At 40.6% G+C, this 21,892-nt stretch overlaps 1 protein-coding gene, 1 long non-coding RNA gene and 1 pseudogene across 2 annotated transcripts in view; all 3 read left to right on the top strand.

Moving 5' to 3' along the window:
- Window positions 1-7,393: 7,393 nt before the first annotated feature.
- Window positions 7,394-9,536, top strand: LOC148728836 (uncharacterized). Its single transcript, XR_015989061.1, has 2 exons — window positions 7,394-7,941; window positions 9,118-9,536. It is a non-coding gene; the product is annotated as an uncharacterized LOC148728836 (long non-coding RNA).
- A 5,238-nt stretch (window positions 9,537-14,774) lies between these two features.
- On the top strand, window positions 14,775-16,508 carry LOC148728835 (uncharacterized; annotated as a pseudogene).
- Window positions 16,509-17,024: 516 nt separating this feature from the next.
- The window catches only part of LOC148728833 (techylectin-5B-like), a 13,080-nt gene continuing 8,212 nt past the window's right edge, over window positions 17,025-21,892 (top strand). The window contains exon 1 of the mRNA XM_088763319.1: window positions 17,025-17,544. Coding sequence (XP_088619445.1) covers window positions 17,313-17,544 — 232 coding nt within the window. The 5' untranslated portion in view covers window positions 17,025-17,312. The remainder of the gene's footprint in view (window positions 17,545-21,892) is intronic.

Raw genomic sequence — 21,892 nt, 5'->3', positions numbered from 1 at the left:
GCTGAAAGCCAGCACCTAGTGTAAAAGTGTTCATTAGTCCTACTAAACATGAAAAGTTTTGGTGCCAGCTTTGCCACTTGCTCAGACGGCTTTTAAGGGGGGGTTAAATTCTGACCCATGAAATCCAGCGTGAAAACGAGGCGAAAACACATAATTCCTCACAACTTTGTTAATAACTGACGAAAATACACCAAACTTACTCACATGATTGGGCATGATCCTCCCTGTTGATTTATGCTAATTTACATAGGTCACGTGATCTTACGCGTGAAAGCAAGACTGAAACACATTATTTAGTATAAATTTGTCAAAAAAATCCTTATACATGCCAAACTTGCTCACCTTAGTCAGTTAGACATCTTGCATCGATTGGTGCCACGTTGTAGTGTCACGTGACCCCATATGTTGCTTAGAAACATATGGCAATCTGCGGTCTTTCCTTACACTTAGGTAGCACAGAAAGCCGTAAAATCTTGAACAAAAGCTCATCTTTCAAACCGGCAGTCTAAATCCCACAGGGATCATCGAACGCTTTTCATTCCACTGATTTATTCTTGTTTTTCTCGTTGACATGTTCCCACTAATAACGTAGCTCCATTTTCTGCCTTTAAAAGCACACACAACCCACAATTCCTCAATTCGCTCCGACGAAGGGCTAACGCTCGAAACATCAACTTTTGTAATCGTTACGGTGACCAATTTACCATTTCAACTTTATATTTATTTTAGCTTCACCGGCGGCAAAGACACAAAGTCAACAAAAGAAAGCAAATAAGCAAGAGAGAAGGGAAAAAACACTCGTATCCTTGAGAGATTGCGCTCGTGCGATTTAGTAACATTGTATACGTTTGGAATAGAACTCTCGAGGATAAATGGTTGTTTGCTACTATCAAAATCTCATTTTCACAGATTACTGCTAAAACAAAGTTGTAGCAACTTTTAATATCATTAGGGCACTGTAAATCCCGCGCTTGAACTGATGTACGTGATCCGAATCATGGATTGTGTAGGAGTGCCGCTTCGAAGCTTCTTTCATCTTTTCCCGGTGGTTTATGTTCTCTCTGCGACATCCGAAGCAATAAATCACTCTTTGACATGCAGTTTTCTGTGTCTCACTGAAAAAGTTCAGAGATGACACCAAACAGGTCTTCAAATCTAGATTTACCTGATAAACGAGATTAGTTTGTGTGTTCTAACCGACAAAGTCTTGAGAGAGTATTTAAACACAGACGTTTCTTCAAGATCTTTTCTCGTCAAATCGCTTCCTACATCATTGAAAAATAGTGACTTAACTTTTAAACAAATTTCCTATACATCGGTTTCCCTCAAAACCTCTAGCTTTGGCCATTCGTTGGGACAGAAGCTCACATGTGATTCAAGAATTGCTGTACTTCGAAAAGTCCAATCTCTCATTATTTGCTTTCCTCGGAGAAACGGTCGTTTGAAAACACGACGAAATTCCCTGCTTACGATAGAATAAATAATTGGATTAAAAGCTGAATTCGCAGTCGTAAAAATAACCAGGACATTATACAAAACCCAAAAATATTCCAGGAAGAAAACACGGGGCCAGTACAAAGATACCAAGCGGAAGATGTTGATAGGAAGTATCGATACTGCAAATGTTGCAACAAGCTGGGTAAGAATCCTCGTCGCTTTGGTGTTTCTTTTAGCCGGTGATTTTCTTCCTTCCTCTTCCGTTTTGCGCTAACAGTGCTGCATTTCCGTTCAATGTCCTTGTGAAAGACGCCGTACTTTGTGCTAGACGACCTCCGATTTGAACATACGTTCAAGAGATAATTACAAGGGGAAACGCGTAAGTGAAGATCGTCAAAGTTATAGTATAAACTTGCCTCCAGAGAAGAAAACTTGGTTTTCTCAAACAGTTCACAAAGCAAGACGAAGACTTTTCCCCGAATTCGATCACGAAGAAAAGAGGGAGCGAAACAATTGTGAAGGAAACCACCCAAATTGCAACAACTGTTATTGAAGTGGTGGCCAGAGAGCGACTACAGTAGACACCAATATATAGAGAACCAAACGGAAGCCCCGTAAAATTTGTCAATAATAGGGTATACTTATAAACAAATCCCTTTCCCAAGGGGAAAATACTTCTTACCTTATTCTTGTAGTACAGCCATAGGGAAAACGATAGTCAATACCCCAATATCAGCGATTCTCAGATTAAATAAATAGCAATCTATAGCTGTTTTGGTTCGCATTCTTGATCATGAAATCACCACACAAACCAGGATATTGCTCAAAACTCCTAGAACAGCCAACGAAGTTTCAACGACGAGGCGTGCTATTTCCAATGCAGATGGTTCGGAGTAATATTTCACTGGAATAAGAGCTGACGATATTGGATTTATGGTCGGCTCTTCGAGGAATTTTCTGACGAAGCCATTTGACAACTGCGAGATCTTCGATATCCTGTAACTGACGTGAATAGAGTCTTCAAATGGTATCCCACTGCTCAAGAACTGAATCTTGCATCACAGTAAATATCGAAAAGTGACGTGTGTTAATTTTATGACTTGAGATCCATAACTCGCCGCCTGATATCTTATTGGATTTCTGCTTTCTAGATAATCGTGTTGATTGTTTAGGCGTGTCCAATAAATCATCCTTAGGACAGCTGGCAAACACACCGTCGAGATCTCTTGAAGTTATAACACCTTGTTGCTTCATGGTCAGTGGTTCCTGAAAAGCCTGAGGCATTGTTCTCTAGAACAACAAGATTATTCCTTAACCGTTTTCAGGGAGTTAATTCTTCTTTTCGTTTAGGCACAGGGAATAAAAACTCTGTTGTCTGTTGCCATCAGATCAGAAGCTAGCCTTCTGTTTTCGCTGGCTACTTTCAGTTAAAGACGCATAATTTTTTAGCGCGTCAGTAAACCAAACGTCAGGCATTTCGGTGTTCATGATCAAGTGCCACGAAGTGTCACCTACATGATGCACTTGTCTTAAGTGGAATGAAAGTGATTAGCTTGCATGGCTTAGTTGACATTTAACTCTTCGTCTCTTCTCTGTTACACACGGCCTCAGTACATCTTAATCTGTTAGAACTAAAAGCTGTTTTTACATTTTCCTCTTCGCGAAGGGATTAGGTCAACGAGATTAAGCTGCAATTCGCGCCTTAGTTGATATAACAGATTCAAGTCAAACAAAAGGGTTATTTGAATGTCAAAAGCAAATCCAATTAAAGGAATCTTGCTCTAGTTAAAGAGTCCCATTAACGGCACAATTCGTTTGGAGTCGTTACAATAGCGATGGTAATTAACGAGAACTAAACTGTGAATTATATAAACTTAACCGATATGAAAGAGATTTCTACGGCCATCTCTGTAAAAAGTCATTGTTATCTCGACCAACAGACGGCCATGAGTTGTCTTGACAATCCATCTCATTTCTTCGGTCAGAGACGATTAATTGGACACCCCACTGATCAAATAGTATAAGTTTGTGAATCGTTCATAATTGTTTATTTTACTGGCAAAAAGCACTCTTTTTATTTAAATGTTCCTTGAAGCAAGCCGGTTGGCTTAATTATATTTGGTTCCTTTCACGGTATAACTTATTAAGAACTTTGAGAGACTCGCCCAGTCGCCCGCGCTCTGACAATAATCAAACCTAGTTGTGACTTAAATGGATACTCCAAAATCAGGTTTCCGAGTAAGGACTGGAACCATTATTGCCTATTACTTCATAACTTACGGAAAAGTAAATTATTCTGTTCCAGTCTTTACGCGGAAACCCGATTTTGGAGTACCCATTTAAATCACAACCAATCAAACCTTTCCTACGACAGCCTAGTTCCCAAGGTCCTCGCTCCTGATGCGTTGTCACACGGTCTTGGCGCTAGCCTTTCGGTCGTCAAGATCTCACCGAACGCAAGATTATGGTCTGTCACTGATTTTGCCATCTTGAATAACAATGCTCTACATGAATTCCGTTGTAAGCTTAAGTTGGTGAACAACATCCCCTCATTTATAACTGCAATCGAGTCACATTTTGATAGCCTCAAAAGATGTGTGTCTCTCCATCATTTGGGATCGTTTGTTATTTTTATCCGAAAGGGAGGGGAAGGGGGGAAGAGTGAGGAGGATTTTGGTGGTGTCACAATAAATTTTACCTGATCCCTTTCTAAGGCTCGTTAAGCTCTTATGTTCTCCCTCCTTTCACCCTGAAAACCATGTGACTCCCCACCCTCTCCCCCCCCCTCTAAAAAAGTCCTCAACCCTTGCCCTTGGCGAATGATAATGACTGGTTCATTAAAAAATAATGTGTCTTACCACCGTCTTCCCCATTCTGTCTCACGGTACTACAGTGGGTGATTCGTATCCACGTTTCGTCCAACAATTAGATTGGTCAACCGATAGAATAGAATTTGAAGTTATTCAAATCATGTTCCAATCTTGACCTTTCAGTGTCGCTTTATTTATCCGATCTTAAATCAACTATTACAAGGTCTATTTTGGTACACAATAATTCGCTCTTCTATTAGAAAAATTAATTTTTCTCAAAGCCTCCGAGCTGCCTTATTAAGCATATATTTGTCAATTTAGGAGGGATGCGATTAGAGACTGCTTATTCAGGGGCCCCTAGTATAGACTGAAGTTACTCTCGTATCCTGACCTTCCACGGCCAACACCGTAGGATCAGGTTTCGAGATGAGACTGAAGTTGAAGTTATTTCTCATTTTCACGTTATTGGCTCAGTTTATTTGAGTGACTTTGGTAAAAATTTTAGCAACAGAAAGTCATCTAAAACCCTGATAGGTGATTAATAAACCGCGCGTGCAACATCAATTACTTGCGTTTATTTAGTTAGCCTCTGTGACGTCAATAAACACAAACACATTCAAACCTTTCTCACAATGCTACAATGCCGTTTGTCCCAGTGAGTTAGGCTTTATTTTAATTTCTGTTAGTGAAATCATTGACTGTTTCTTAAAAACAAGATGAAAAAGACGACACGGAAAATGATCGTTCAAGCCACAGAGCTGAAAAGGTATATCACAAGTTAACAATCAAATAGTTTTCAAAAAGCGAAAACGCACACCAATATCACTGTCCACCTTAGTAGTGCAATAGTCACTGAAAACGCCTTCAAGGTTTGAAACAGGCGCATAGCGTAGCAAAGAGAAACCAAAGCAATATCACATAGCTTTCAACTTTCATTTGAATATCGCTCTAATCATATTAAGTTATCAGTAATGCAGTAAATGGCTTGAACCCGGGGGTAACATGTGAAAGTGTAGTGTGATCGTCCGGGTGACACACTCACCCGGACGATCCTACACTACATATAAGTTATCGGTCGTTGCGCCTATGAGATCTTCCACCAACAACCAGCTCACGAACGTCCTAGGTCGTTTCGCGAATGTCTCTGGGTAGTTCGCAAACCGTCTTAGGCCGTTTTGCTAACGTATTAATGAAAGGTGAGGGATTTCATTGGCAGAACTTGTGGGGGAGCTAGGTCGTTTTAATACAAACTGAATGTTCATATGATATATAGTTCACTTATAAAAAACTTTCCTGGATTGAAATTTTACTATATGATAATAGAACAAGAAAAGGAACCTGAATGAATTTTCTCTCCTGTGATACATCAGCGGTTTAGAGAATCCAAGTTTCAAGTTGTGAAGCCAAGAGGCAAACCTAACAAAATTTTTTTAAGCTGTTGTGCAAGAAGATGTGAGAAAATGGCCAGCTCCAAGTAGGCGAGCCCAGAAATATGGTCCGAAAACTTTCTGAGAAACACAAATAACAATGTCTAAAGTTCTTAGCCGACTACCCTTTGACAATGCAGCATTTCGCGGCTGGTGGGAAGCGCTAGCTACAGGGCGCCATCTTCAAAATGGGTCGAAGACCGATCCGGTGGCGAGAAGAGAAGAAGAGGCAATATCTCATTTCAGTGGCCAAATAAGGTGTGCGAGGATATTGGTCAAAATACAGTGGTTTGCTTGTATTAATCATAGCCGTTTAATGGTGTTTTTACAACTTTTAGTACAGAACTCTGTTTTTCCCAACATGCGTCTGGTTCGCATAGTCTAGCTGAATATACTGCCCACACCAGTAACGAATGGTAAGAGATTTCATGGCTTACATTTTCATTGATTATGCTGGATAGCTAGAGCTAGAATGTACCTTTTTCTAGTCAAGTAGTAGAATTCTTGGTAGGAAATAAGCTTTAATTTGATAATTTTCTAAAAATAATAACCAGCGTGCGAAACATTAATTGATGTTTAGGGTGAAATTATGGGTGAGAACAACGTTCAGAATAGTTCATCCTTTGAAACTGCCAGAAAAATTAAAAAAAACCTTAGTTGTTAAAACATTTTCTTCATTTTCTTTACCTTAACAGTGAAGTCAAAGCGAGCAAGCTAAGCCCTTTAGCAAGAAGCTAAGCCTGCAGTGCAGGCGTCTTATTGTGGTGAGTTAATTCTAAGAAGCGCGCAATGGCGGTTTATTCAACCGGCTAGTTATGTTTGATTTGTAGTTAGGGGCGACGGTAGAGGGAGGGGACGGGGAAGGGCGAAATATTCATAATATCTTATCCCCACACTCACTCCCTCCTTTCTTTTTTTTTTTTTTTCCATTGTTACTAATCCCCTTGGTAATAAGAGACCGGTCATTTATTAGAGGGGGGTGGGTTAGTGAAAATAGGGTGGTGGTCATACCTTTTTCGCACCTGAAAATGGGGGGGGGGGCTGCATAAAATTGTGCAACCATTTCTGAGGGGCTATTTATTTTTGTGCATTCCAATTTCCGTTCCACTAAAAAGAAACAACACTGAAGGAATCAACAATTCAAACACGATTTATTATCAAAATGATGCAATTACAAACCAACATGGTGTAGAGCAGTTCTTTCACATTGGAAAAGTAAACTTCATGTATAACTTAATATTACTCAACATCATGCACTGTCCTCTGATTCACTGTTTGAAGAGCTGATAGAGGGCAAGTACTCTTTAATTAGTGTACAAGCTTGATCACTTGTAAGCCATCTTTCCATCATTTGCTTTAGCCAGTAAACTTGTGTCCCTTTTAAGGATATTAGAGTAGCCACATTGACTTCCTTAACTGGATTCTTACCATCAGACAGTAGTTTGGAGATTAAACCAAAATTCTATTATTCTCGTCCAGCTTTTCTCTTCTATGCCTTTCTCTTATTTTCGCTATTTGCTTGAAATAGTTCGGCGAGTTTTATTCAAGTTTTAATTAAAATATTTCTGTGGTTGAGGGTGGGTCATCTTATTTCATGTACAGACTCGAAGGGGGGCCACATTATGTTATGCAGGGGCGAGAACAGGCCCATACACGTGAAATTATGTATAGGAAAATTAAAATGTATCAGCCCGACCCCCCCCCCCCTCCCTCTAATAAATGACCAGTCCCTAATTTCTTTCTCTCTCCAGCCTTCCGCTTCCATTCAAATCAAAGATGACGCCCATAATTTTCGCTAAGAAAATACTGATCACTGCCTCGCCAAAATTAGGCCTGCTCTGCAGACTATTTAGCAAAAGAATTTCCTCCACCATCTTATATCTGGAATTTCGTTTCCAGTGTATTGTGCGATTCGTTTTTTAATGAAACTTGTTTTTTTGAAGCAGGCTAAATCTTATTTTGACGAAAGAAAACGAATAAACAAATTCCGTTATCAATTATTATCTATACCCAGAGACAAAAATTTGTCATGTTACCAATGAAGCTGAAGAGTCGAATAAAATCAAATTATTCGGGTCCAATCGCAAAAGCGCCACAATCCATTCAAAAAATTTGAGTATTTTAGATGATGTGCCAAGGGATAACATCCTAAGGAGCTTCCTGAGGCATAATTTTTGTGGCACAATATTTTTCCAAATAAAGAAATGTGACCCAAGGAGAAAGCAACAATGGTTAAGAGGTAACTGCGAACCTCCTGCGCAAGGGAGGTGGCGATGGTGAGAAGGGAGATGGGAGGTGGCGATGGTGAGAAGGGAGATGGGAGGTGGCGATGGTGAGAAGGGAGATGGGAGGTGGCGATGGTGAGATGGGAGATGGGAGGTGGCGATGGTGAGAAGGGAGATGGGAGGTGGCGATGGTGAGAAGGGAGATGGGAGGTGGCGATGGTGAGATGGGAGATGGGAGGTGGCGATGGTGAGAAGGGAGATGGGAGGTGGCGATGGTGAGAAGGGAGATGGGAGGTGGCGATGGTGAGAAGGGAGATGGGAGGTGGCGATGGTGAGAAGGGAGATGGGAGGTGGCGATGGTGAGAAGGGAGATGGGAGGTGGCGATGGTGAGATGGGAGATGGGAGGTGGCGATGGTGAGATGGGAGATGGGAGGTGGCGATGGTGAGATGGGAGATGGGAGGTGGCGATGGTGAGAAGGGAGATGGGAGGTGGCGATGGTGAGAAGGGAGATGGGAGGTGGCGATGGTGAGAAGGGAGATGGGAGGTGGCGATGGTGAGAAGGGAGATGGGAGGTGGCGATGGTGAGAAGGGAGATGGGAGGTGGCGATGGTGAGAAGGGAGATGGGAGGTGGCGATGGTGAGAAGGGAGATGGGAGGTGGCGATGGTGAGAAGGGAGATGGGAGGTGGCGATGGTGAGAAGGGAGATGGGAGGTGGCGATGGTGAGAAGGGAGATGGGAGGTGGCGATGGTGAGAAGGGAGATGGGAGGTGGCGATGGTGAGAAGGGAGATGGGAGGTGGCGATGGTGAGAAGGGAGATGGGAGGTGGCGATGGTGAGAAGGGAGATGGGAGGTGGCGATGGTGAGAAGGGAGATGGGAGGTGGCGATGGTAAGATGGGAGATGGGAGGTGGCGATGGTGAGAAGGGAGATGGGAGGTGGCGATGGTGAGAAGGGAGATGGGAGGTGGCGATGGTGAGATGGGAGATGGGAGGTGGCGATGGTGAGAAGGGAGATGGGAGGTGGCGATGGTGAGAAGGGAGATGGGAGGTGGCGATGGTGAGAAGGGAGATGGGAGGTGGCGATGGTGAGAAGGGAGATGGGAGGTGGCGATGGTGAGAAGGGAGATGGGAGGTGGCGATGGTGAGAAGGGAGATGGGAGGTGGCGATGGTGAGAAGGGAGATGGGAGGTGGCGATGGTGAGAAGGGAGATGGGAGGTGGCGATGGTGAGATGGGAGATGGGAGGTGGCGATGTGATTATCGTGTGGCCCTTTGGTTTCTGTTAGCGTGAGACGCCTGGAACGTTTCTTGATGAGTGACCTGCTTATTGTATTTCAGGAAAATAGCTTCTGTAAAGTTCGGGGTTCTTTGGAAGTCAAATATTTGCTCAACTTATAAAATTACTCTTGGAGAAATCAAAACACTGGTCATAGTTTGCGCATATTCATACTGTTGAGAGTTTAGGTGATTAGCTCGGTGACCACAATTAGTGGTTTTTTAATTGCTGATGGGATTTTTAGTTCTTTTAGCGGCCTTAACTGGTCTCCAACACCAGTACAATGCATAAGTACAATGTACAAAACACAAGTACCGTTGGCGAGCGTGATTTGCAAATAAAAGTTGTACGTAAAGATCACCAGAGAAGATTGGACAAACTTTTCAACCAAATTTTATACAATTGCTTCAGCTTGAATTAAACCTTTCATGAAGTCCTCGTTAAAAATTAAACAGAGCCTAAAAATTTTAAACTTGGAAAAACTATCACATGAAGCGGAAAACAACTGGGAATTGCCATAAATCCCTACTTGCAAACTAAATATGCACCACTAAATAGGATTATAACATAACCAAAGTAAAGCGCGTGCTCTGATTGGTCAATTTAGCGTCCCCCATTTGCCCATGGGTGTACGCTGCTGACGTGAGCAAATGCAAAGACTATTTTTCCGTTCGCGCTTGTTTTTTTCTGGTCACGTAAGATTTGTTAAACAAAAGGGAACTCTTTAGCTACAATGTGTTAATGTTATGTTATAAAACAAATGGTAAACAGCACAGTGTACACTATTGAGTTATGAATGCTCTTGGGAGGTTTGCTAAGCACTCAAGAAGCTAGAGTCGCTCTCGGCTATCGCCTCGAGCGACTGTTACGCTTCTTTCGTGCTTAGCAACCTCCCGCGTCCATCCATAACTCAATAGTGCACGCTGTGGTGTTTACCATTTGTTAATTTCAAGTAAAATTAAAAAAGAAAAAAAGAAACTTCCGTAAGTTTGACACCACAACATTCTTGAAGCAAATACTATGGGAACCTTTCCTTCTCGGCGAGTAGTTTGTGGAGTCCTATTCAAATATTTCTTTCACCTTAACCGTGCAGCGTAAAACAAACGCTTAGCAATGGAGTAACCAGTTTGTTATATGAAATTTCAAATGAGAAATTCGATAATGTTACAAAAAATAACACCTTTGTGGTTTTTTTCGGCTTTTCAAGTGTCTTCTTCGCTTCCTCCAACCAAAAACCTTTATTAAATTAAAATCTGGTAATTCTCCCCAGGTGGCGCCATATTCCCAGGACGGGAGGATGTTTCAGTCCTCTATTGGTAAACAGGCAGATATACATTAGATATTTTCCCAAACGGAGCGCGCATTGTGAGCTATGCATAAAAATTAGGTTCGCAATGCGTACTTGCTTGGCTTACGAAATTGAGCTGCTTTTTAGGGTCTGGTGTCTCTTTGGGTTTCAGTTAGAAGAGCTAATATCTGATTACACTTAAATCGTTTTCAATATTGTTCCTGTTCTTCGATAAAACAAGATAACTAGCATACAATAGTCCTGAAATGTTCATTTTCAAGATGAGGGGTTAATTGCCAAACGTTGTAATTGAGGTCTCACATGTTTTGACAAGTAACACCCAAGGATGCACAAGTAACCTGAGGATTTTAGGAACTAAAAGAAACGTCAGCATCATCTCCCATGGTGACCTGATAGATTCAGTCACGATTTTGTTTATGTAACGAAGTGGAATTGAGTTCTGAAGTTTGTAGGTTGGTTGTCTTTCCAAGGCAAATGATATGAAATTAACTCTAAAGAAGCATTTCACATGAATATTTTTAGCACTTTGTGTACCAGTACATAAGGAACGAGCACAAAACTTTCCAGAAGGGCCGGGACATTCAGGAAATGATGTAATTTACACTAGAAGCCTTTGGGAGCTTGATTTGGATGTATGGCTAATTTTGGACAAAACATACATGTAAAGTAACACAATGCTGAGCGTACGTTTCTATTGTCCATTTTGGCACAAAGTTCTATTCTCAGTTGGTTGAGAGCAAATCAGTTACGATAATTATTGTATTTGGGTTTTGTGGGACTGTATTTTCAATAAAGAGCACAGAACAATTTAGTTGAGGTAGGTGGATATGGGGCGGTAAATGAAAGAATTTAGGGAAAAAGGATAGGCGCCTAACAAGATCAGAACACAAGCAATATTTGAATGAATCATATATTGAGTAACAACGACTACAACAACAACAACAACAATTCATTGATTTACAACAGCTACAATTTGAGAAGTGCCTACCCACAATTAGTTGAAGAGTAGTCGGGGGGGGGGGGAATAATTAAGTTAGGCTTATCACTGGGTACTTACAAAGATTTCGAATTCGCAGCAGTTCACATTACACTAAGAAAACAGTAGTTCAAATTACAATAAGTAGTAAATTAAAATTGAAATAGTAAATTAATTAATCTAATGATAATAATAACAGGAAATAGAAAGAGACCTCGCTATACTGGTCGTAGCCAGAAGATTGATGAGGTTTACAAATTTTTTATTATTTCAAGAATTAAAGATGGTGTAAGATACAAGTTCTGTTGTTTGAAGATATTAATAAGTATTTCATGTATTTGTTTTTTAAATAAATTTCTATGGACAGATTTTTTAATACTGTCAGGTAAAGCATTCAATAGCTGCACGCCAAAGTGGGAAAAAGAATTCTTAAGTTGCTCAAGACGAGAGGACATACATAAAATTTTTTGGTAGTTGCTGATCTGGCGTTGTAGGAATGTATATCTGAGATATAGGCAAATAGATTTTGAATACAGGGAGGAGCTAGTTTATGTTGAATATCATACATTAAATAAGAAACAGATTCGAAATAAACAAAATGAACAGGCAGGACTTTAAGATTAATGAAAAAAGGAATAGCATGTTCACACTTTGGAGAAAAGTTTATAAACGAATAACCCGCTTCTGAGGGAGAAGAAGCTTATCCAAAGTTGACTGTGACGCTTGACCCCACGAGCTGATTCCATAAGTAAGGTAGGTGAGAAAAAGAGACTCATATAACTTTACAATGATAGAAAGGGGTACAAAGTGTCTCAGTTTAGCTATCATACCAGTTGTTTTTCTCATTTTTAGAACAATGAGATCAATATGGGTTTTCCAGTTAAGATTCTTGTCAATGAGTATGCCAATATATTTTACATAATCCTTGCATTCTAATGGTAAATATGACATTTTATCGATGTCAAATATATTTATCGTCAGTTGGAAAGATAGCTTCTTTCTATGATTATATAGAAAAATTCACTGCCTAACGAGTGAATTCCACGTTAAATTTCACGCGAAAAACCTATATCGCACTCATCGCTTCGCGATTCGTGCGATATCGATTTTTCAAGTGAAATTTAACGTGGAATTCACGAGTCAGGTAGTGAATTTTTCTTGAATCGCATAACTGAATAAAAATAAGAAAACAAGAAATTAAAACGGCAATGTTATTGTTTGTTTTTATTCCGTACGCGCGCCCTTAAGAAAGCCATTTTAAAGTCAACTGTCAGAACTGTCATTGTTAAGGGAATGGAAAGCAAGGTAAGGGCCTGATTACATGAGCCGAGCTGGCCCGGTTAGCTGGGCTGATTTCTTTTGTTTTCACGCTTTGGCGAACACCAAAACAAAAGAAATCAGCCCGGCTAACCGGGCCAGCTCGGCTCATGTAATCAGGCCCTAAGTCGCTCACGTTTGAACCGTCGACAATTGTACCTCGTGAATTTTTCTTGCATCACATAGCTAAAGCCACCAAATCACTGGGCGAAACTAGATGTTTTGTATTTTTGTGCGCCACGCCAGTGCGCAAACAATGGAAACCCTTTCAAAGTCAGGTGTCAATATCTAGCGAATGGAGCGAACAAGATATTTTTCGAATGAAACCCATTTTTATTTCAAACTCGTGGAAAAAGCGGTGCCTCACATTTTACAATCTTCAGCAAAAAAACTAAAAGTACACAATACGGAGTTATTTAAGACAGAGATTTGCCTGCTACCACTCAACTTGGCAAAATGTGGCGCCGACAATCAACAACTGAATGGTCAAATCCTCAAGCGAAATGGAAATTTCAAGCGTTCCGGTATCAAAGCAAGATCTACAAAAAACCGGTAAGTGCTTTACAGTTGTAAAAAAAAGTGTATTCAAAATATAATGATTAAGAATGGAATTTCTCGGTAAACTCTGGGGAAAAACAGTTCAGTTAAAAGTCACAGTTTTAACTGTTTTTCTTTCATCGCAGGGAGTCGCTCGTTGGTGTCAATGCCGGACTGAAAGTTTATGGAAATATTTACTGGAGAATTATTAAAAGTTACTCCAGTAAACATTCCGCCAACTGCTCCTGCCATCAGGTAACTGGAACGTCTGGCATTGCTGTCAAGGTCACTAGTAGCTGCTGTGTTGCTTGGCGTGGCTGAGCTATTGAGAACAATCTCCCGCAAAGCATGACTTGAATTAACAAATGGTAAACACCACAGCGTACACTATTGAGTTATGGATGCACGCGGGAGGTTGCTAAGCACGAAAGAAGCGTAAGAGTCGCTCGAGGCGATAGCCGAGAGCGACTCTAGCTTCTTGAGTGCTTAGCAAACCTCTCAAGTGCATCCATAACTCAATAGTGTACGCTGTGGTGTTTACCATTTGTTTTATAACATAACATTAACACATTGTAGCTAAAGAGTTCCCTTTTATTTAACAAATCTTACGTGACCAGAAAAAACAAGCGCGCGCGGAAAAATAGTCTTTGCATTTGCTCACGTCAGCAGCGTACACCCATGGGCAAATGGGGGACGCTAAATTGACCAATCAGAGCGCGCGCTTTACTTTGGTTATGTTATAATAGCCGTTGGTAGTTGTCGTGCTTGGCGTGGGTTGAAACCGGCCAACTTATTCGACATTCGCCGCTGTTTTTCCAGAGGATTATGACTATAGCTGGATATGGATTCCGGATTAGAGTGGCCAGTGAGCTCTGATATTTCCACTGGGTCGAAATCACCACGGAGCGCTTGGATGACTGTTTTGCGACCACTCGAATTTGTGAACTTACCGTCTAGTGTTTTTTGAAACCATGTTGTATCTGAAAGAGGCCAGTTCGTCGTCGGTATAGGCTACAATGGTTTGGATTTCGGGAAAAAATGCTTGACCTTTTCCGGCATTGATACCTGTTTTGGTTTTCTTTCGTAACGCTTGTTTGGTTTTCCTCGGCGAGAACTGTCGTTTGGCTTTCTTCCCTCGTCTCTGGCAATTTGATTTTTTTTTTCTATGCGTTTTCTCGTACTTTTGAGCGTGAATGGTTTCCTCCAATTTTCTAAAAACTTCAATTTGAATTCAAAATTTGGAAGACATTCGTCTTCTATAAATTTGTTCATATTTGTTTATATTTTCGTAGCACTAGTTGTATTAACGTTTTTACGTTCGTAACAATAATGTTTGCTCGCGACTCACGTCAGCGATATCACTTTATGCATTAATGCGATTCCACGCTAAATACCCTCTCTTCCGGTTGACGCATTGACCAATCAGAGCGCGTGTTTACTTTAAGCTATGCGATTCTATCGAAATATCACATAATAAGATCGCATAATATAACAAAATTAGATTTCTTAGCATTTAGAGTTAATGCTGTCAGCCATTCACAAAGCTTGGTAAACTCAACGTTTACTTCTAATGAGTAATACACTGTGGTAACATTACTTTTAACATTGCTAATAATTTTTTACCCACTAAGATTTACAATTGACCTAGAGATTTTATTGAACAGAAATGCAGCCTATATTGTATTCACCCAGGGATACAAATCTAAATTCACTTACTGTATGCGAACTATTGAGTCTTTCGAAGAATACGTAGACCCTGTACAGCAGGTCATTGATGAGATGTATCTCCCCATCCTATTCGGTCAAGCAGAACCACTCCCAGATGAATTGAGCGAACTCGTGACACTAACACCAGCGCAAGGCGGCCTGGGAATACCTGATTTGACAACAGAAGCCCCACAACAGTACTCAGCGTCAAAACGTTTCACCAGACAACATGCTGAGTCTATCAAATCTCAAAGTAAAATCATGAATACAAATGAGAAATTGGTAGAGAAACTAAAGAGAGACCTGCGGTCACTAAAGGCAGAGAACACAAGGTTTAAAATCGAGAGTATCGATGCATCCCTCGACCCTGAGCTGTTGCGTCTCACAGCAAGCCAGAGACAAAGGTGCAAGTTCCTGGCTCGATGCCATACCCCTCAAATATCAGGGTTTGACTTTGAATAAGCAAGAATTTAGGGATTCCTTGCGATTGCGGTACAATTTACCACTGCAGGACATACCGTCTACTTGTGCTTGTGGTGAGCCATTTAACGTAAGCCATACCTTGTCATGTAAAAAGGGGGCATTTGTGGCTCAACGCCATGATGGAGTGAGAAATCTATTAACCTCCCGCAGCAAAGTGTGCAAGAATGTCCATATGGAGCCTCACTTCCAGCCATTGGACAATGAAGCGATGGATTTAAGATCAGCCACGACAAGTTCCGACGCGAGATTGGATGTGAAGGCTGATGGCTTCTGGTCGCGCGGAGTGACAGCATTTTTCGATGTTAGAGTGACGCATGTCAACTCCAAGACTAACCAGGGGAAATTAGCTGCAGCAATTTTCAAGGAACAGGAGAGTGAGAAGAAGAGAAAGTACCAAGAAAGGGTACTAGAAGTCGAGATGGTCTCCTTTACCCCACTTATTTTTGGAACCAACGGCGGGAGGGGCGAAGAATACAAAATGTTTATAAAACACTTAGCGGAGAAATTGGCAGACTGAGACGGACGTTGAAGGTTACCCATTTGTTATTAGCTGGCTCAGGACCAGGATTTCTTTCGAAATATTAAAGTCTGTAAATAATAGCATCAGAGTATCGCACCAGCCCTTTTAAGAAGTGAATCTGTAGATGATTTTAAAGTAAATTGTACAGCTGCTGACCTATTTTTATGAAATAATCTCATATTTGTAAACCCCTTTCTGTATCGAATTTCGTAATTAGCCCTTTAGCCTTATTGTTTTAGTAAATAGTTTACTAGCCTTATTGTAAATTTTACATTTATACAAGCGCAAGATTACTTCTAGTTTTATTTTTAGTTTAAATTACGTAGTGACCTTTTTTCCTGAATTTTAAATAGCCTGATTAGTTTTATTGTTAATTTAATATTAGTAATATTAGTTTTTAGTAGTTTAGCGTTTTAATTATATAGTATTCCTGTCAATAGATTAATAAAGTCATTACGATAATATCTTTATTTCAGGGGAAAATGTGATCGCGATTTGTCAAAGCTAAGCTTCGTTAATTTTAATTTAAATATCTTGCATCAGGAAAGTGAAAAACTATATCCAGCCTCCTTAATCCTTACTTTTCTTCTTTTCTGTTTTCTCGACGAATGTATCATGTCTGCCGTGATAAACCATGGTTGCCGCTAATAAAGCTGTTTTCCTCCACCAGTTGAAAAAAAGAAAGGGTTCAGTAACACAGGCCGGGTCTGGGTGTGTTGATTTGTGTGAGGAGCACTAACTCGTGATACGGTACGGTCATCACTGAGAAAAAAAATTACTCGAGACCACGCTCATAACCAAAATGGTTGACTCAGACTAGTGCGCCGTACGACACTATACCACGTGGCAGGCACTTGACTCTCGTGGACAAATAAATAAATAAATCAGATTTTGCCATAATGTAGCTACACGCATTGTGTAAGCCACACAACCAGGTGGTGTGCGCACTCTGATTGCGTTGTATCATGGTTGTAAAACTGAAAGTGAGTCATTTGCATTCTGTCGCGGTCGAGTGAACACTTTAGTGACAGCGAGATAGCGTGAATATACATGGAAAGTGAAGGGTTCACTGTCTAACGCCGTTTCTTCGAAAGTTCAAGAGTGTTGACAGACCGGCACGACTTCCATTATTCTTAGAAGGCAACCGACGTGATTCAGAAAGAATCGAAACTGCAGTCTTGCCTAAACAAGCGACTTTGGACAATCGAGCTCGCGATTATTTATAGGTCTAGTACGATTTCCTTTTTCAACAATTGCTGTAGTCCTCTTTGCGCTTTGCTTTGTACAATGACCGATACTCAAGAAAGAGTCGTGAGAGACGAAATTGCACCTGGTCAGAAATTTGGCTTCTTACGGAGAAAACTGAACAACTTTATTGCGAGTGAATGGTTTATTTGCGCGCCTTGGGTTGTTGTGGTCGCTGTCGCTGTATTGTTTTATCATCATCATACCATCAAGCCCCTAGAAGCCCGCGTTGAAAACCTCGAAGCTGAACTCGGTATGCTTCAAAGGACGTCAGGTAGGTAATATGAAGTTAAAAGTTTGTGTGTCGCGCGTTCCATCAACCAAGTAGATTGCAAGAAGTATCAAAATGGAGTTTAGTTTGAAAGAAGACGTCAAATTTGTGGTGGACTTAGTTATAGGTGGCTCTACATTTTAACAGATAAATGCAATTTCATTTTATAAAATATAATTCCATTCAATTTGAAGCGAAAACATGTTCGGGTATTCTTTTGGGGGACTATTTATTCAGAAAAGCGAACAGTTCTCCGAGAATGAAGTTCGAGGAAAAGTGTGATTTGCTTTGCGTGACCCCAGCAAAAAATAAAGAAGGTCTCACTACAATAAAAAAACAAATGGCCTAGGCTAGCCCATGCAAAAATCTCCAAGAATTTTAAACCACAAACGGAAGAGCCAAAAATCTGCGAACCTTTTTTAGATCTCACCGTCACAAATACAATAAAATACCATTATGCAAATCATTGATTAGATTTGAATTGCCGTATTGTGCAGCAGATGTTTAGTAAACGGGTACCCGAATCGAGCCTTTCGCTTTGCCTTTGCCTTTTTTCTTCTGAAATTACCAACTTTCAATAGCAGTTTATGTTCGCCTCTTGTATCAGAGATGGGTAAAGACTGCACAGGCGCCCCAAGCTAACGTCTCGAGGAAATGCGAAGGATTATTTCGTGAAAGCGTCACGCATTGTGTGACGCCGTGCTAAGGGTAGTTACATTTCATTGTCAGTGGCAGTGAGATAACAGATAAAAATAGACGTAAAGTAGAGTAAATTAGCAATGCAGAAGCTTTGCGTCATGCTGAAAATTAAGATACCGATTTGCGATAATGTTTATACAGTGCTGTAAGACATTTTCTCATTTAAAACGTTCAAATTTTTATTAAAACAGTCGAGCCTTTGATGGCTGTTACACAAGATCAAATTGTGAATTGTTTGGACTACCTTTGTTGGGATTCTCATTATTTGGGCTTCCTGTCTTCCTCTTTAGTAAGCGACTATCTTCCATAAGCGACCACTTTCTCCTGACCCGAGGTGGTCGCTTACGAGAGAGTTAACTGTATTTATAAATTTGAACTATGTCCGTTTTAGTTTGTTAAGTTTGATGACGTTTTAGGTTATTTCGAGTTGTTTTGTCGATTTCAGATGGATTGACGTGGGTTTAGATGGCTTCTTAGGTGGTTTCAGGTGATTTCCTTTGTGGTTTTAGATTGTTTCAGGTGGTTTCAGATGGTTTCAGGTGGTTTCAGGTGGTTTCAGGTGATTCCAACTTTTAGTAACTACGGGTGCTAAGCTACGCGAGTAACCGTTGATAATTTGAATGCGTTATAAGGAATAGTATGGGGAACAAAATATGGTCCATTTAATACACTAAATATTCCGAAATATGAACATTTTACACGTTAGATTAATGAAACTTACCCATTCCTGTTACATTCGCTAAGCTTACGCAATAGTCGGGCGCATACGCATTGACGAGACTAACCACATGTTCGGGACACAAAGTTTATTTTCCTTGATCTGAGATAACTCATCCTTGGAGACCCAGTGGCCGTAAGTCGATTTCAAGCTAGGGCGGAAGAGCCCCTGGGGACATTGTCTTTTAAACCCGAAGGCGCGCTATAAAAGGAGCCTTAGGTCCCACTGGACCATTTGTCAATCAACCGTCGTGTGATGTAGAACTCTTAGAGTGGAGTTAGCTTGAGCTACAGCTACTCCAAAGCAGTGAGCAGCGGACGCATTCCTAAAAATTGTTTTATGTCTTCATCACAATACAAGATTATTTCCTTTCTCCAATGGAAACAGTCTTTATTTGTGGCGGTAAATTTGAGATCGAAGTAGGTGGTTCGCACGTTACCTCATGCCACCATGCTGGTGGAAGTAAACAATAGATTTCTCATTAGCTCCTTTTGTTCGTCTACCAGCATTTAAATTTGACCCGTACACGTCAACGGTGAGTAACAAATGAGCCTTGCTCTTCCCAGGGAAGACTTCCTTATATAGCGCGCCCTCGTGTTGAAGACTAGTTCCAAACAGCTGCTGTCGATCTGGCATCTGACTGGTGCCAGAAAATCTTTGTGCTTTTCTGCCCAATCAGAGTGAAGTGTGCTTTAGAGTCCTTTCGTGTGTTTTAACGTGGTCTTATACATGAAGCTCAGGTGCTCGCCATGTTTGTTTGGGACGTGCGACAAAGCTTTGCTTGATGTGAAAAGGTTCAGTCTCAGAACAAAATGTAAGAGAAATCGATCAGATTGTCCGCAAAATTCTTACCGGAAATTACACTGAGTACTTTCGCAGGTATCGCAAGAAAACGTGTTTAAAAGTTTGCGAGGTTCGTATAAAATATAATGGTTGCAGGCGTTAATATGTCGCTTTAAACGTTTGAGGAGATGTAAATTTAAATCTTTCTAAATTTTTTGTATAATTTGCTGTGACTGAAACTTTGCCAATTCCGTGAAGTTATTTCGTCGCACGGCCGCGCTTATGCTTGAATACTTTTTGGGAGAATTCTTCCCTTTATTCACCCCCCTCGTCTTTTTCATTCACTGATCTGTTGATATTTTACGGGCTTCATCAAATAAGCTTTCAAAGCTTATCTATCAGTGGTCTGTAATTTTTTAACATCCTGATTAGTGCAGAAACACGGATTGTGTATTCGCTTCAAAAGCCGCAGCCGTTAATGCCCTCCGCTGATCTAAATGTTCTGTAAGGATTGCGTGACAGGCTGCAAGGGCACGCGTCTTTACCATAGACAAGTTAAATTATACTTGAGTGCTTGTGGGGTATTTTATTCCGCTGAATCTACCCTCTCCTCTTTTTCATTCACCAATCTGATGACATTGTTTTTCAAGCTTCATCATATAAGCTTTCAAAGCTTATCTAATCGGTGGGAATTTTTTACATCTTGATTGGTGTAGGAACACATTATATACTTGTCATGTTATTGTGTTTTTACTTGTAACGTTGTTTTACTTTTAAGGCTGCAAGCCTCCCACATTATTAGATGGGAGAAGATTTTCGCAGATAGGTATTGTCCTGTGTACAAGTGTCTGAATCGTGACCAAACATCAAGCGCTTAGCACGCAATAACTGATACGATCACTTTCGATATACATAAATAAGATGAACGTTTTCACGTGACACAGTCAGAGTACTTCTGCGTCGATAATCTGTACCACGGTGCGCTTTTGCAAAGTTGTGTATATGTAATGACAATCTGTGGCTACTCTGAACTTGTTGGAGGGCCTTGTGGATGCAGTGGTTCTAACCTGACAAATGCTTTATGTGAGGCGATAGAAACATGCAGAAGAAACATCAAGAGTCATCTGAAGTTTTATGACTGCTTTGATTCATTTTTGAAAACGGACGGAGATCTTCTTCTCGCCAGGGCAGGCAACATCTCAATATTTCTCACGATTTCGTATTGATTCTCTGACGTTATGTAGTGTATAAACAATAAGATAACTCGAGAAGGTACCTAACGATGGTTAATGAAGGCCTTTACATGTTGTTTTGCTTCACTTCTTTTCTTTCCCGCGTTATATTTCCCGCATTAATAAATAAAAGTATGAGAAAATTAGTGTTGACCGTGGTGACGAAAATTAGTGTTGACGTGTTGGGAAGAAATCTTTTTTTGGTTTTGACAAAGTCCAAAAAAATATGTGTAATGTAAGGCCCAATCTTCGAAGACCAACCACTTCTGGTCCGTAATAATTCCTACATGAGAAGTGAAAGCCATCATTTGACTTTCAAAATCAGTAATGGAATTTTTGGGCGACGGATTTCATTACCCGTGTTCACATAAAATAACATTAACCGCTTTTTGGTTTGTACCATCAAAATGTCGTGAGCCACATCTTTGTTTATTTGCCCTAAAATTACTTGATATCTACAGCAAATTTCAGAGAGAACATCATCAAAGACTAAAATGGGAAAGAATATATGAAAAGTGGAAATCTCTCCATTTCCAGGGACTTTCTCAATGGCTATATTTGTTCTCATCTTAGGTAAGCGAAGTGGAAGGGTAACTTCCAATGTTCAAGTACAAATAGTCCAAAGCTTCGACGAAGAAGGATCTAAGACGTAAATGCAAGCTAACTACACGTCACAAGGGTGGCTTGTTGATTGATACCTCGGGCCTGGTTGCATTCAATTCAGTCCTCAAGCTGGTCTGAGATCTGTTACGTTCGATCGTTGAATTGCTCAGGGACAGGACTTAAAAAGACCTATTTTCCTTTTCCTTTACTGAAAAAATAAATATTGCTGATTTCCAAACACATACAATGTTGGAAGGTTGCTTTAAAGGATCATGGGGTACCATCATCAACCCTTCGCCATATTTTATCAAGCCGG

Source organism: Stylophora pistillata, chromosome 6 (assembly GCF_964205215.1).
Source record: "Stylophora pistillata chromosome 6, jaStyPist1.2, whole genome shotgun sequence".
NCBI lineage: Eukaryota > Metazoa > Cnidaria > Anthozoa > Scleractinia > Pocilloporidae > Stylophora > Stylophora pistillata.
This window is presented reverse-complemented; position numbering and strand designations above follow the sequence as displayed.